At 42.6% G+C, this 14,887-nt stretch overlaps 1 protein-coding gene across 1 annotated transcript in view; it reads left to right on the forward strand.

Moving 5' to 3' along the window:
• The first annotated feature begins 2,345 nt into the window (after nt 1-2,345).
• SH3GL2 (SH3 domain containing GRB2 like 2, endophilin A1) overlaps nt 2,346-14,887 on the forward strand; it is a 93,912-nt gene continuing 81,370 nt past the window's right edge. The window contains exon 1 of the mRNA XM_027713666.2: nt 2,346-2,510. Coding sequence (XP_027569467.1) covers nt 2,466-2,510 — 45 coding nt within the window. The 5' untranslated portion in view covers nt 2,346-2,465. The remainder of the gene's footprint in view (nt 2,511-14,887) is intronic.

The following is a 14,887-nucleotide window of genomic DNA, read 5'->3' on the forward strand; positions in this document are numbered from 1 at the left end:
CTCCTTGCCTAGCATCTCCACATGGTCTCGTTTTTCATCCTTTAAAACAATAACATTAGAGTGGATGGAAGCATTTCTATGCAGACTTGGGACTAGGCCAGAAAGCAATGCCTCCTGCTTATGCTCAGAACAAGGGTGTTATTATCTCTGACTCTCCAGTGAGCAGAGGTATATTCTTGCTTTGCCTTTCTTCACAAGGAACAACTTTGGTAATTCTTCCAAAAGCACTGACATGATCCTTTGTGGGATGATGGATTGAGTTAAACATAGAGGGGATTCAGAATTTTAGGGTAAAAAGCAACTACAACTCCCTAGATGGACTGAGGTTGACATGCTCCTCAGTACAACGATAAACATCTGATGTGGCCTCCCTCCATTCTAATCCCAGCAGAATGGGAGAACACTGTGCTACTGAGACCATACAGTACCTGTCTAATAAGGGAAAATCAAGATGTTCTGCTGCTGAAGCCAACAGCCATGTCAAACCCCCTCCTCAGGTGCTAAACCATGACCATCACCCCCCTCCCACTAGGTATACCAATAATAAATAAAAAGTATTTATGACTAGAGCCACTCAAACTCCACCCAAACATAAAGAAAATAGTATAAAAGTAAGTTGGGGATAGGGGGAAAGTGGGAGAAGACCTCCACCAAAACTGCTGGGATCAGTCAATGGGCTGAGTCCATTTTGTCCTCCCCTAGAGGAACGCCTTGGGCGAGAAATCCATTCTACACGTTAAAGGCTGCTTTTAGGACTGAGCTTTCGCTTCTGCTTACCCCATAGCATATTAATTAGATCGCTTCATATCAGAGCTTATGCTTGCTTAATATATGTACCAGTAGATCAGTTTAAACATATTTTTGCAGTAGACACTATCACCTACAACCTTCAAACCTTATTAACCTGTCACAATTTGTATTAATAAAAAGTGTTGTTCCGTAAACTGTTAAAGTGAGTCCTTGCAGTTGCCGGTGGCGGATAACACCTTGGCAGGACCTGCTGAGGGGTCTTGGCTCTGTTGAGTTCCCCCCAGCAAGGGAGGTTGAGGTACCCTCTGATCTTGTGAATCTGTTGCTGAAAGGTCTCCTTATGAGACACTGACAGACAGTCGGACACTGGAGTCTCAGCTTTCCTGCGGGACTGACGAGCAAACACCTGAACTCCCACCTTTCACGTGACACCCACATTCGAGATCTTTTCCTTCACTGCAAGTCACTTCCAAGAACTGTGAAAGAGTGTATCAGTGCAGCTTGGCGAGGTGCAACAAGCCTGCATGGAGCACCATGGCATGCCCATATAGATTTTAGAAACAGCTTTAGGTGCTTCTGAAAATGCAGTTGCCACATCAACTAGCTTGAGTGATCAGTGTTTGTTGTGATGGAATTACAACACCAAAGTAGCATGGCTGCTTTCAGACAGCTCACAAGAGCTTTCTGTGAGGGTACATCTCGATTGTGCTAATTTGCAGCACACGCAGTGACTGTCCAGACTGCTGAGACGGGATCATTTTGTTTGCATCACATTGTTCACGTTGTTTAGTCTTTTGGTGGCAGAGCCTAATAATTACTAATTACTGTTCTGCTAGTGCTTATAACACTGAACTGCTAAAGTACATGACTTTTATCTGGGTTTTAGGCTTTTACTCTCCAGCCAACAGCCACACCAGCAGGCTGGAATGGGCAGGCTTTAGATTTGCTTTTCTATGCACCACTGACATTGTGATGAAAGAAGAAAACAGCACTTGTTGCGGGATCCCAATTAGCCGCGGTTCGACTACCATCCACCGAGGCACGATCAGGCCAAAGACACTGGCATGTCTGGCTAGAAATGTTTCTTCAGGAATCTGGACCACGTTGACATTCCCTCTGCTACCGCTTTCCTCTCCTGCCCCCATTACTGCTCCGCCAATTTCTTCCCTTCGGGATTATTTCCGCGGATGATGTCTCGCGTGTACAGGCGTCCCGCTCCCTGCCGGGTAGGACGCTGAGGCGAGGTCCGCGCAGGGAGAGGAGGACCGAGAAGCCCTACGCCCGTGACCCAGACGGACGCGGCGGGGCACGGGTGCTCCCCCCGAGAGTGTCCGCACAGGACGAGCGCGGGTTCCACCGCTGGACGCGCGTGTGCGAGAGCTGCCCACCGAACGGTGGTGCGGGGCAGGGTGCCCGGGCCGGCGGTAGTGCAGCACCGGCGGTACAGCGGCGGCGCTGCGGGGCCCCGGGAGCCGCGGAGCTGCGCGTATGGGGGGGCACCTGCCCGGCGGGGCGGGCAGGGGGCGGTGCGTCCCGCCCTGACGTCACAGCGCTCCGGCACCGCCGCCTGACAGCCTGCGCCGGGCGCTGTGAGGGAGGCAGCGAGAGCGCCCCGGCTGAGCGGCGGCGGGACCTCTGCGGCTCGCCTCGCCTCGGCTCGGCTCGCTCGGCTCGGCTCGCTCGGCTCCACACGGCTGCAGCGCGCCGCCCTCGCCATGTCGGTGGCCGGGCTGAAGAAACAGTTCCACAAAGCCACGCAGGTACCGCGCCCCCTCCCCGCGCGTGAGTCGGTGCCGCCGCGATGCGCTCGGCTACGACCGGCCTATGCGTGGGCGGGCACGGGTGCGTGCAGGTGGATGCTGGGCGCCCTGTGCGCGGATTTCCATTCGAGTGCACGGCGAGTGGGATCGCGGATGTTGTGGCCGGTCGTGCGTGATGAGCGTGCGTGCGAGGCGGTGTGAGCGTCTGCACGGGTGTGCGTGGTGCGCCAGTGGGTCACGGCTCCGCGTGAGCGTGAAGGGTTTTGCGTAGTGGATGTGCACGGGAGGGGGTGGGTCTGCTCGGGTGTCCATGGGTGCGCGGTGCACGGCTGCGGAGGGCCGCCCCCCTGCCCAGCCCCGTCCGCGCTGCGGCAGCGGGCAGGATCTGCCGGGGTGCGGGAGCAGCTGCTGGGATGCCCCGTCCTCTCCGCCTAGAGTCCGCGGGGGTGGCTGCTGGGGCAAATACCCGCTGTGGCCCTCGAACCTTCCCTACCGAGGGCTATGCACTGTGTTTCCATAGGCATTCCTGACTTTGGGAAAAGAGCAGTAAACACGACCTTTTTGTTTTCTGGGTCTAGACTACAGCTGAAATCCGAATAATGAAGTTTGGTTCTGTTGCTTTAGGCATGGTGTGATACTGCAGGAAGGTCAGGGTGAATGTTCCACCAGTCTTCGAGTTATTTTATAATACAAAGTCTGTGTGTTATTGTCTGCGAGGGTACAATTCCTGAATCAGCGTGCTTTGGGCAAAAATCTAAAATGGTTTCATAGACGTCAAGAGAACTGCTTTGGATTTAGAGATCTGACATCAAGACCTGTGCTATATGCCTTTTTTTTTGTTTGCAACTAAATACAAATTCTCCAGTTATTTTCTACTAATTGCTATTGCAGGCATCTTGAGGTAGCAGTCTTGGTCACTGCAAGCAGTCTGTCATGCAGGTCACTGCAAACAGTCTGTAGGTGCAGGCACACAAGATACATTCTGCTGTTGTGCTTTTCAACACCCATGTATTTCTCCTTCTCATGCATCTCATCTCTTTCATCTCATCTCTTGTGCAATATGGGGAGATGTTCCCTGAAAGAATGATCCTTAATACGAGTATTTGTCCAAATTCTGATTTTCAATATCTGGCAGTTACACCAGTACCTATTATGTTGTAGCCAGGTGGGCATCGGTCTCTTCTCCCAGGCAACCAGCAGTAGGACAAGAGGGTATGATCTTAAGCTCTGCCAGGGGAAGTTTAGGTTGGATATTAGGAAGAAATTTTTTACGGAGAGAGTAATCAGACATTGGAATGGATTGCCCAGGGAGATGGTGGATTCACTGTTCCTGGAGGTTTTTAAGATGAGACTGGATGTGGCTCTTAGTGCCATGGTCTAGTAACCACGGCAATGTTGGATCAAGGTTTGGACTTGATGATCTTGGAGGTCTTTTCCAACCCAGTTGATTCTATGATTCTATGATTATGACTCTGAATGCAATAGGTTATGTCAAGTTCCAGCACAGGCACATGCAGGCATTGAATGACATTGTATCTCACTTTTAATGCCAGATTGTGTTGCATCATTGGTAGAATAAGTCTCACAAGAAAACTGCTGTACTCCGAACAGATCAGTAAGGAACAGTTAGGGGGGTCTGAGCCCACCCTGCAGCACCCATCTGCTGCTACTACTCTCGTTGTTTCTACTGCTGCTGCCTACAGTGCCATCAGAAGGCTGGGAATCATCATTACTGCACTGAGTTCTGGTACTGAAAATAAGAATTTCAGTGTCTATGTCATCCACATTTAAGAAGGAGGCAAGCTGAAGTTCACTTGTGGATACTAGAAGTCTCAGTTCTCCATTATTGTAAGCTAATGAGAATGCATCTGCAGCAGCAGAGATAAACATCTTTTTTTCCGGGAGCATGGTGTGAAAGGTCTGTGCGTGCTGTTTTGTCCTTCAGATGACACTCTCACACTGATTGTCAGCAACACTGTCATCTGGAAGGAAGGAAGAGTTTTAGCTGTCTGGAAACAAAATATTAAGTCTCTGATGCCAGATTTAGCAGCCTGGCATCTGATGACCTAGGGATTTTTGGCCTCAGCCTTGACTTTCACAGCTTGTTTCATGCAGGCCATGAATACACATTCGTGTATGAGAATGACTCACAAGTATGTTGCAAGACAAAACTGTTTATTGGCTTGTTTGCAGTATGAGTGAGAAATCCAGGATTTAGCTGTGATAACCTTGATCTAGGGAGTAATTCTTTAGCTAGTGATTAACCCCCAGGTGAAATATAGATTGTCAGTGTGAATGAAGCTTCCCAAATAGAACCAAACAAATTGGTAGTTTTAAAAATTCTTAATTATTAATTTGGTTCTTACTCATGATGTGCTGTCATAAGAGAGTCTTAATTCATATCAGGAAAAAGTTATTTCTCATCACTTCTCAGCTTGCTCTGTCCTTTAACCCAGTTTAGCATTGTAAAGTCTTGAATTCTCTGGTTTAATTTCTTTCTATCTTTAATGCTATTATTCTTGTTGTAACAATAGTACCCTGTAAACAAGTAGAGTTTATGAGTGTACAATACTATTAATAAATAATACCATTCCAGTGAGAAGTATAAATTTGTGATACAATTTAAATGTTATAGATAAGGTTTTGTTTCATTCAAAAGTCTTCTTTCCATAAATCAACTTAAAATATTATGACTTCCACATTGTTTTATACAATGTAGGCTTTTTATTTTCATTCATAATTCTTTGACTTGTAATATGTCAAACTAACCTGCATGAAGTACTGCCACTTCAGAAGCCGTGCTGAAGAACTTAATGCCTGTCAAATTCCATGCACCAGCTGCAACAGCAGTGAGTCATTGAAAAGCAGGAGGATACTTCGCACCTTCTAGAATGAGGAGTATAACCCCATTTGAATGTTAACTGTGCTGCTGCAAATCTGTAAGACATCCTGGAGTTAAGAAGATTGCACTAAAGAGTGCTTTTCCAGAAATGAGCAACCAAGTGCTGTGCTGCCAAATGGTCCCTTTTATTTAGAAATGCAGACTTCTGTTAGTGCTATGTCAGTGTGACTGGGAGAATATTGCTTCTACAGGTTTGTGTACAGTTTTAAAACTACCGCAATCACTATGGGTGATACCAGTTTGACAGTCTGGGGCATTTAAATAGAGTCGTTTTAAAATAGCATGAGCTTTGTTTCCACATCAGTGCTTTCATTGCATAATATGGTTCTTGTGAGGCATAGTCAAAACTAAGCTTTCAGAAAGTAATAATTTCATAGGGAAAAAAATGAACAAAAATTCTGGGAATGGCTGCATCCGATGTTCCCCTGGAAACCACTGAATAAATGTGACTGACATTTAAATAGCAATCTGAATGTGGTGATTTGAACCAGAAGCCTGTAATATTTAAAAACCTGTTTATTTCCTACCACTGTATTCTCCTTTTTTTGATATAACATGATTTAATTTGTCTCAACACCAAGACAAAATTAACCGGTTTATACAGTTTTATAGAGAAAAAGATTTGATACTGAAAGAAACATCTGAAGAAATTACTTCCACTCCACTTATCGTTTTCAGTAGCTTGTTAGATGCCCTGACTTTTAGGTGGAAAGTACTGTGCTTCCCTCTTTAACAAGGCAGCCTGTGAATTGCCCGGTAAGAGAATGACCCTGGTGACTAATAAGAAGCAAATGAAACTCCTGCCTTGCTATGCTATTACCCACGAAATTCTGTGGCTTTCATAGGAATTCTGCATTGATTCAGAGCTGTCTACCTAGGTTCGTTTGTAAAAAAGAGAACATTAGGGTTGAGGCAGGGTTGAGGTTGAGTTTGAAAACATTGATAATCTGTTTAGAAAGTGTCCTGACAGAGTGTCTGCTTATTATCATAAAACGCAGAAATCTTCTGAACATGTGCATCACCACAAACTTGGAGCAGTTCCATTGAAATCAGTAGGAATATGAGTATGATGGAAATTAATCTGCTGGTCAAACGATTTCTATACTGTAATTCATCTCTCTGAATGTTTTTTTAATTCCTTGGTCAGAAGTATGTAAATTGTTTTTTTTTAACTGGAATATGTGAAGCAATCCTTCTTTACATATGAAGTGATTTATACACTTGCTAGACTCTTAAACCGCAACTAACCAATTGTTACTGTTCCATGTTATCAATATTTTCCTAAATCCCTGGCAACCTTGTATTCAAAATATATTCCTGACTGTCCCACAGTGTTGAGTGGGATCTGTGCGTGTGTGCAGGCTAGGCTTTTCCAGTGATAGGGCATCACCTGTCTTTTCCAACTGACTGTGATTGAAGCTAGACTCACAGTAGGTCTGCTTATCTCCTTCCCATGTTTCCTCTCAGCCTCATCCACCAAATTATGATCAGTTTCTGTCTTTGTAGGTAGATATGGGAGTTGGTCTGGGAAGTTGGACAATGCTGTATTTTTTCTAGTGGGAATGCTGCACTTTGTGTTGCTATGTCGAACTTAATGAACTGCCTTCTCATGTGGTGTGAAAACTTGTGAGCAAGCTGAGGAAGGAGGAAGGAGAGTCATTTGCAGGCTGGTGTGGCTCTGAGGATAGTGCCCCAACAGGCTGCTAGAAACCTCTCTTTAAGAGGTATGCACCAGGGCAGTCTGTTGGTGTCCCTCAGTACAAAGTGGTACTTTTTGAGGTCAAGGAAAGGGAGCAAATTTTTTATCTGGAAATAAAGACTATTTTGGGGAAAAATATTCACTTAGCTGTGGAGGGAGTTATTTCCACAGCAGGTAGGGAAATTCCTTTGGTTTGTACACTTGAACTTGATTGCCAGATACAGTGTTCACATTTGGCATAATTCCCATGTGTCCTTTTATTGATATTACATAATTGAAAGGATGAAAAATTAACTTTAACCTAAATTACCCTTTAGTTGGATACTTTGTAACCTTTCTGAGTTGTTGGTGGCTTAAACAGTTTGCTTCAGTTAAAAACCCTGTTTCTGAATCTGATTGAAGGAACTGCTTCTTTGTGTGCAAAAAAGGTAATTTTTTTTTTTTTTGGGGTGAGGATTTCTCAAGCATCTGTAATCATAGTATCTTTCCACCTGATGTGTGCACTTTATGTTTTTATGTAAGTATGAGTATATAAAAGCTGGAGCCCTGAATGACACACATCTGTAAGTCTTCTCCCAGCAATCTCTGGAATCAAAGAATACCTGTGGATGCTGTGCTCAAAACACAGCCTGCATCAGATTTTTGTTTCAAATCTTGACTTCCATTTTAACTGGAAGTGTTACACAGCAAGGAAGAACTGGCTGCTCTTGGTCATTCATGCAAAACAGCGTCTTTAATTTTTAAATGTGCCCTCGTGACTAGCATACTGATTGATAGCATGCTTCAGAAAAGTGCTGAAGCAGCATAAGCAGGTTTAGTCAAAACAGATTTTGCAGAGGTTACTGCGCAGGAGATTCTGTAGTTTTATGTAGCTGTCAATTGAAATTGAGGGTGATGCTGGGTTGATCTTACGCATTTCTTGTGAAGGGTGGAGGGTCAAGAATCTTGAACGCTGTCATGACCTAGTAGTGTGACCGTGAAATCTTTGGCTTTTATAAGCTCAAAAGGAGGGGAGGAGTTGAAAATCTGCTTTGCAGGCCATAAGGAGCTGTTACCACTCTGTGAATACATCTGAAGAGAAACCGTATGGACAGCATTTAGTGGGAAATGCCCTGATGAAGCAGGCTCATGGCCCGCTTCCCAGTGAAAGTCTGTGGTATGCTCAAGGGCAGCCAAAATATCCTCCACACGACCTTTTCTCCTAGAACTAAAAACTCTCCCTTTTGCTTCTTTCCAGAAATTTCTGTGACTCTTGTTCTTAATTTCTTCTCATGTAGTGGCCCTTGATGGACAGTGGTGGTGCTGATCCTTTCTTAAATATATGATATTTATGATAATAAATATATAATATCTTTAGATGAAAGAAAGCCAAGCTACAGCATGGTATTATTGTGATGATGTTTGCTATGGCAGAATTACCTAGCCTTTGGTCCTTACCTAATCCTACACTTAATCTTGGAGGCAAAATAGTAGCTTTTTTATAATCTGAGGTTATAGCACATGTCACAAGGATCTATCCAGTCCATCATAGAAGTGCTAAGAGTTGTTTTTGTTTCTCTCAAAGCAGAGAAAAAAAAGAGGGAAATTCATATTTACTGTGCTAACATTTTTCACAAGTTTTCACTTCATGGAGGCTCTACAGACCTGCATGGCAGAAAATTAAAAATCGTAAGTGGTTGTTTGAAGTTTACTGTGAATGGAAACCACTGTGGTGGAGCTGAACAGAGTGATTCATGGATATGTAGTTGTACTTGATGTAGTAGTGATGATGCTCTCGTGTCTGTGATGGAAGCCATATCTTTATAACTAAAGAGCTTTGAAAAAAATTTTCTATTTTGTAGACTGAAATTGTAGTGAAGTAGTTGTTGCAGCATCTCATGGTTCACACCAAGGGGCAGCAGTTTGCTCTTACTTTCTTTGCCTATTGCCGAAAAGAAGTATTATTTGATCCCAGCAAAGGTGCTGCTGAGGCAGCAGCAGTGTAACCTTGCTAGTGGCAGCCTCTAAAGGCTGTTTCATGTCATGCCAGAGGGCCTCCTGAAAGAACGAGAAATTCAGCCACTGGTTCAGCTAATGGGCCTGTCACTGGGGGAGGGCTGGTGAATTGAATGCACATGTGTTTCAGAACAGGTAGGTGCCACTAGCTGGGATCCTTGTCAGCATTGATGTAATTTTCATCGGGCTGTGAAAAGGGGATACTCTACTGAATCCTTCATAAGCAGAAGTTCTAAAATAGAGAAAAATGTTGTCTTTGTCCCCCCTTTTCCCCCTCTATTTTGATGGCAGCAGAACACTTCACACTGTTAAAATATTTACATCTACCTCTGCCTTCTTCATAGTTTTGGGAATTTAAGTTCCATTTTTTAGTAATTTGTGGTTTTAGATATCAAATGTTATTCTTTTCCATTGCCTAAATTCCAGTTTCTGTTGGCTGCAAAAGGTCTTTAAATGTGAACAGTTTATCTAAGCATTTTGATGTAGGTCTTGTTTTTCATATTTGTGTTAAGAAATTCAGTGAGTATTGAGCAAAAAAATGAGGACACAATTTATTTTCCAGTTTAAAGTGTTCTTAAGCGCTAGACATCACTTTTGTTCTGCTTCTGGGGGGAAGAGTGCAACCACAATGAAATAGGATAGCATAACATGTTCCAAACAAGACGAAAGTTGTATTTTTTTCTCCAGAAAGAAAATTTTCCTGCAAATTATTGTTGATTTCATCTTTATGACTTTAAGTATACTGATAGGACTTGCTCTTTAAAGCAGCACTAGCCAATTAGATAGTTTTGCTGAGTTCTGTTCCAGTCTGTACACTTTTCAGCTTCAAGGTATGTGCCAGAAATTCCCATTCATGCAAAATCAATCTAGATGCAGTAAACCAGTTAATAATTCATAAAGTATAAATGTCAAAAATAGTGTTTGCCTTTCCCGATGAGTCACTTGGAAAGTTAATCTATGGGCTGAATTTGAAGTGCTGCAATTTTACAGTTATAATTCTGCAATGGATGGGTTTCTTTCCACGAGTAAAAGAACAGCTTTTCAACTTAATTGATTTTGTTTGGAAAGGTATTTGAGGACATCACACTTAAGGCACATCCTTCCATTGCAAGAAAGTGCACAGAACTGGTTAAGGCATTAGAGATGACCAGTTAGTGTGTTTTTCTCAACTAATTCACCAGGTGGATTTGTATTTCTCTGGGAATCCTACCTTTGTCATACAATCACAGTTAGTTAGAACTGAGTCTTGCTTCAGTTGAAGTGAAAGGAGGTTTCAGTGTTTAGAGGGAGGTCCTAATTGAGTATTCTGTTGATTGTTTCATGCCCTTTCTTACACTGGCCAGGAATGAATGGAATTTGATTTTATTTTCCACTGTTATGAAAGGAATTAAGAACTTTTAAAACAAAACTGAGGCATGAAGGATGTTCAACAATATGCTAACATTTTTAGGAACCAAAAAACCTGTAACTCTTGAAATAAGACACCAAAGCTCTACAGCCTCTGGAGGGTATTCTGCTGGAGTAATATACCAAAAAGGAAGATATGTGAGGATGAAAGACTGTGGAGGTCCACAATAGGAATTCCTGAAAACTGAGCAGAGGTAAATTCTCTGCTGTATGTATGGATGACTGACTAGAGGCAGAAGGAATGGCAGATATTACTGAACGAAGCTAGCACTTGGTATTTCCTGCTTCATTAACCTATTTCAAGGATCCTCAGTTCCTGATCTGGAAACAGTGATACTGCGTGTTGTTCCAGTCCAAGAGAAAAGATGACAATGTTCCCAGAACTTTATGTTTTGCGCGTGGCAAGTCTCTCCAGTACTGACTGCCAAAGTTCTGCTAGATTTTGATCAGCAAAGTCCCTGCTGCAAATTGATGACTCATTCAAACAGTTAAGTGAAGCTCAAAACTCTCTCAGGCAGAAGCTGAACTCTGGGTTAGCCTATTCCTGGGGCTCCCTGTAGTGCTGTGACGTCTGTGCTGGTGCCTAGGGTGCTGTGAGTGACAAAGTACATAGGCTGCAAAGGCAGAATGCAGTAACACTTACTGGCTATACAGAGGTATGGCCTTTCAAGATAAAAGTCAAGATTGTCCAAGTTTGTCTTGCTTCTCTATAACTCTGAGGGAGGTGGGAGACCCTGTTACTTTAATGTGAGAAAGCATTACTGCATACTTAGACAACAGTGTCAGTACATCTGTACAAAAGGAGCTACTCTTCTGCTCTCTGCTGCTCAGTGCATATAGTAAATTATGTATATATTCTTCTTCCTCAGAACAATGTAAATCTCTGGACATATGCGTGGTTGTGGCGCTTGAGGTCTCAAAAGCCTCAACTTCAGGAGCTGGAGTTTTGACTGTCTTGTTTCTTAATTTACAACCTAAATGTACTGGACAAGAAAGCAGCCAAGCATGCTTGGGTTGAATTTCTGACTGGGGCCTACTGGTTTCACTGCAGAATCTATTTTAATAATAAAATAATTACCTGAGATAAAAACAAATTGGAATGTGGATGGAATTCGATTTGAAAATATCTACCAGACTATAGGAGTAAATTCAGTGATGCCCAAGGGCTGGCCTTACCCTCATTTCTATTGCTGTAATTTGGGTTCTGGTATGGTAATTGCTGATTTACTCCTCTCGTCTCAAGACCACTTCCCAAAACATATGTTAAAATCAGCTATACTGGATTTCTGCCAACTTTTATAACATGAAGGCAGTCTTCTTGAGCATATTTGAAAGCTTCCCTAGAGACACACTGATATGGTACTGTTTTATCTTGTCGCTTGTGAAAGACTTTCTCTCTCTTCTTGCACAGCACATAGGAGCAAAAGAGATTTGAAAATTTAATGAAGCTGCAATAAAACATCCTATTCTAGTTCCATATTTTTCTCATTTGTGTTTGCACATTAACTGCATGTGTGTCCAGGGAAAATTTTTGACCTACAAACAGATTCACTGCTGCAGACTTTTTTTTTCTGATTTTCTCCTGATATTTCTTTAAAACCTTTGTGAACTATTGTTATGGAAAATTGTATTTCCTTTAAATGCTGTATTAATTGGCTTGTAATAAAATAAAAATTGGGAAGCTAAATTAAGCAGCTGGGGAAGAAACCATCGATGTCAAATGAACTTTTTGTTAAAGAATGAAGATCAAATCAGGAGTACAAGCAACATCCCTATGGATGGCTGAACCAGAGGACTCAGAGCTTGAAACTTAAGGCTTCTGAGATCATGTGATGGAACAGGTAGCAGGGAACCAGCAAGAGGGAAGAGTGTGTCCAGATGTTGAATTTGCATGCTGTGTATTAGTAATTTTATTAGCACTACACTGAGAGTTTAACAGAAGAGCATATAAGGAATATTATGATTTTTTTTTCTATAATGCAGCATCATGCTGCATCATGGTAGGACAGCACACTGTGTCTGTATCACTGTCAGAAGTCATCAAGTGTGTGGGGTGTCCCTTTCCTGGCTCAAAGTATCCGCTGTTGTCTTTGAGAGTGACTGAGCTTGTGGTTATAGATTTAAGATGTGAAATGTTGAAGCTTAGCAGCACTAAGAAGCATGGATGAGCTACTGGCAACTTGCTTCCTAGTATTGCCACGTGAGAGCTGAAAATGCTTTGAAATGCTGTTGCCCTGTTTTTGCTTGCATGGGCTTGCCTTGGAGGTTAGTTTCTATACATTTAAGAAGAAAGTAGCCATTTCTAGGTGCCCAATGCTAAGCTATGGGGAAGTGTTGAGGGAAACATATAGAAGTCTCTCCTATCCTGTCACAAATAAGCCTAAGTCTCTAACAAAATATCCCAGGGAGGAGTGAAAGGGGGGGGAGGAAGAGGGAGAGAAAATAAAGCATATTTACAGCAACTTTTGTTTTCTGCCGCAACCTTCCCAAGCCTGTGCTAGGAGGAAAAGGTCTGCAGTGCACTCTTCTGCACCCATTTCTCTTCTCACATTTCTGCTGCAAAGTGACCAGGAGAGCAGAAAACGTGACTTTTGGCTCTTGTTCCATGCCAGCCTTTGACATCTGAGGAATTTATGGTGGGATTTGTGGGCTTGTTTCCTCTGCACCATCTCAGTGTGACCAAGGAGCTAAGACTTAAGGAATTCATTCATTGTGAGTATGATTGTGACTTCTTGGCTCTACTGAAATAACATGTTTGGTTTGCAGGCTGGAAATGTTGGGTTTTGTGCTGATACCTTATTCATTTTTAAATGGCAAGAGTCCTGTTACTAACAACTGCTCTAAATTATGATGCATAACCAACATTTACAAAAATTTTACCGGTATTTTCCTTCTATGGAGACTTCAGGCAAATGTACGGTGGAGATGACCTGGTTGTTAGTAGGAGATATTCACTAATGTATGTGCTATATGCCTTTATTCAGCAGCAGGAAAACATTCTGCAGACTAAATGCTGCTGTTTTAGGGTATTTTGGTCATTTATTTTGTCTTAAGTGTTCAGGAGTAATTTTTAACAGAGTTTTTTGTTGTTTGCTTTTTTTTTTTTTTTTTTTTAATAGTGTTTTAGCAGCATATAATCCAAAACATTAAGGAGACGTTACAGAATCCAGACATTTTAAAAATAGCAGTACTGACTCCTTTTTTCTTCTTTACTGAATTGCCTTGGCTTTATGGTTTAAATTTTCAGTTCTATCAAGGGCAAAACCTAGTGTTTTGTTATAACTATATGTTTGTAAAACTTAAGAGTTTTGAGGAGGTAACAACATATAGTAGCAGACAGATGATGGGCATTGCAAAGACCTGTCAATAATTCCTCTGAGCTATTTTGTTTCCTTAAAGTTTATCTCCCTTGAGAGCTGTTCTAGTTTAAAATGTGTGCCATGTATTTGACAGTGTGCATTTGTGCCCCACCCTCTTGCTTGCTTTCCGATAGAGTGATGCAGCAGCTGACCTGAACTTCTGAGGCAGTGCAAAAGGGTTGTGAAAACTGCAGGAAGCAGTCCTCCTGGTCCAGGAGGGCTTTTCTATGCCATGTGAGTATTTAAAATTTTGTTTTCACACAGCTGTGAAAAGCTCTATGTTCAGCTGATGGGCTGACTTGAGTTTTAAATTTAGTAAATTGCTTGGCTCCTACTAACTCACTTTGCAAGCAAGGGTGTAGGTAGATACAAGAAGGAAAGTAGCATCATCCACAGAGAAAAGAAGTCATGTAGATTTATGGATCAAGGGGGCTGTATTTTAAGAAATAGTGTAGTAGTGAGCAGATGTGGCAAAGCAGGTTTCTTTACCTTCATCGTGTTTTAAAGAACTAGATTGTATCCTCTGAGGCACAGACCTACATGGGGAGTGTTACAGAAACATGACCTACTAAGAGACCAGAATGTAACTCCTGAAAAGCTCACTGGTGCTCTTGGTAATACTGCTGTCTTGCCATCGAGGAGTGTCATCTTCAGCAGATCTGAGATACTCAGTACCATGGTACAGCACTGATTGGTCACATCTCCTAGGTTTGGATCATGCAAACGTAGGAGTCTGGTGAGGAACTACTTCTATGCTCCATTGTGAGCTTTTATATCTGCCGTAGTTGGCCTAAGAAGTAAAGGATCCTTAACCACTCTTCTTCTATGTACCCAGCCATAAACTAGGCAGTGGATAATTGTCATAACTAAAGGACCTCCACTGTCAGTGCAAGCTCTGCTGGGAGTTCCTCTCCTTGCTTTGCATCACTTTTGTTTCAACAATATGACAAAGCTGTGACACTGGAAAAACAGCTTCAAACTCCTGAGGAAACTGAATTCATGATCTCTTGGTATG

The sequence above is a fragment of the Pipra filicauda genome, unplaced genomic scaffold, assembly GCF_003945595.2.
Source record: "Pipra filicauda isolate LSUMZ 115617 unplaced genomic scaffold, ASM394559v2 scaffold362_size804934_pilon, whole genome shotgun sequence".
Classification (NCBI taxonomy): Eukaryota; Metazoa; Chordata; class Aves; order Passeriformes; family Pipridae; genus Pipra; species Pipra filicauda.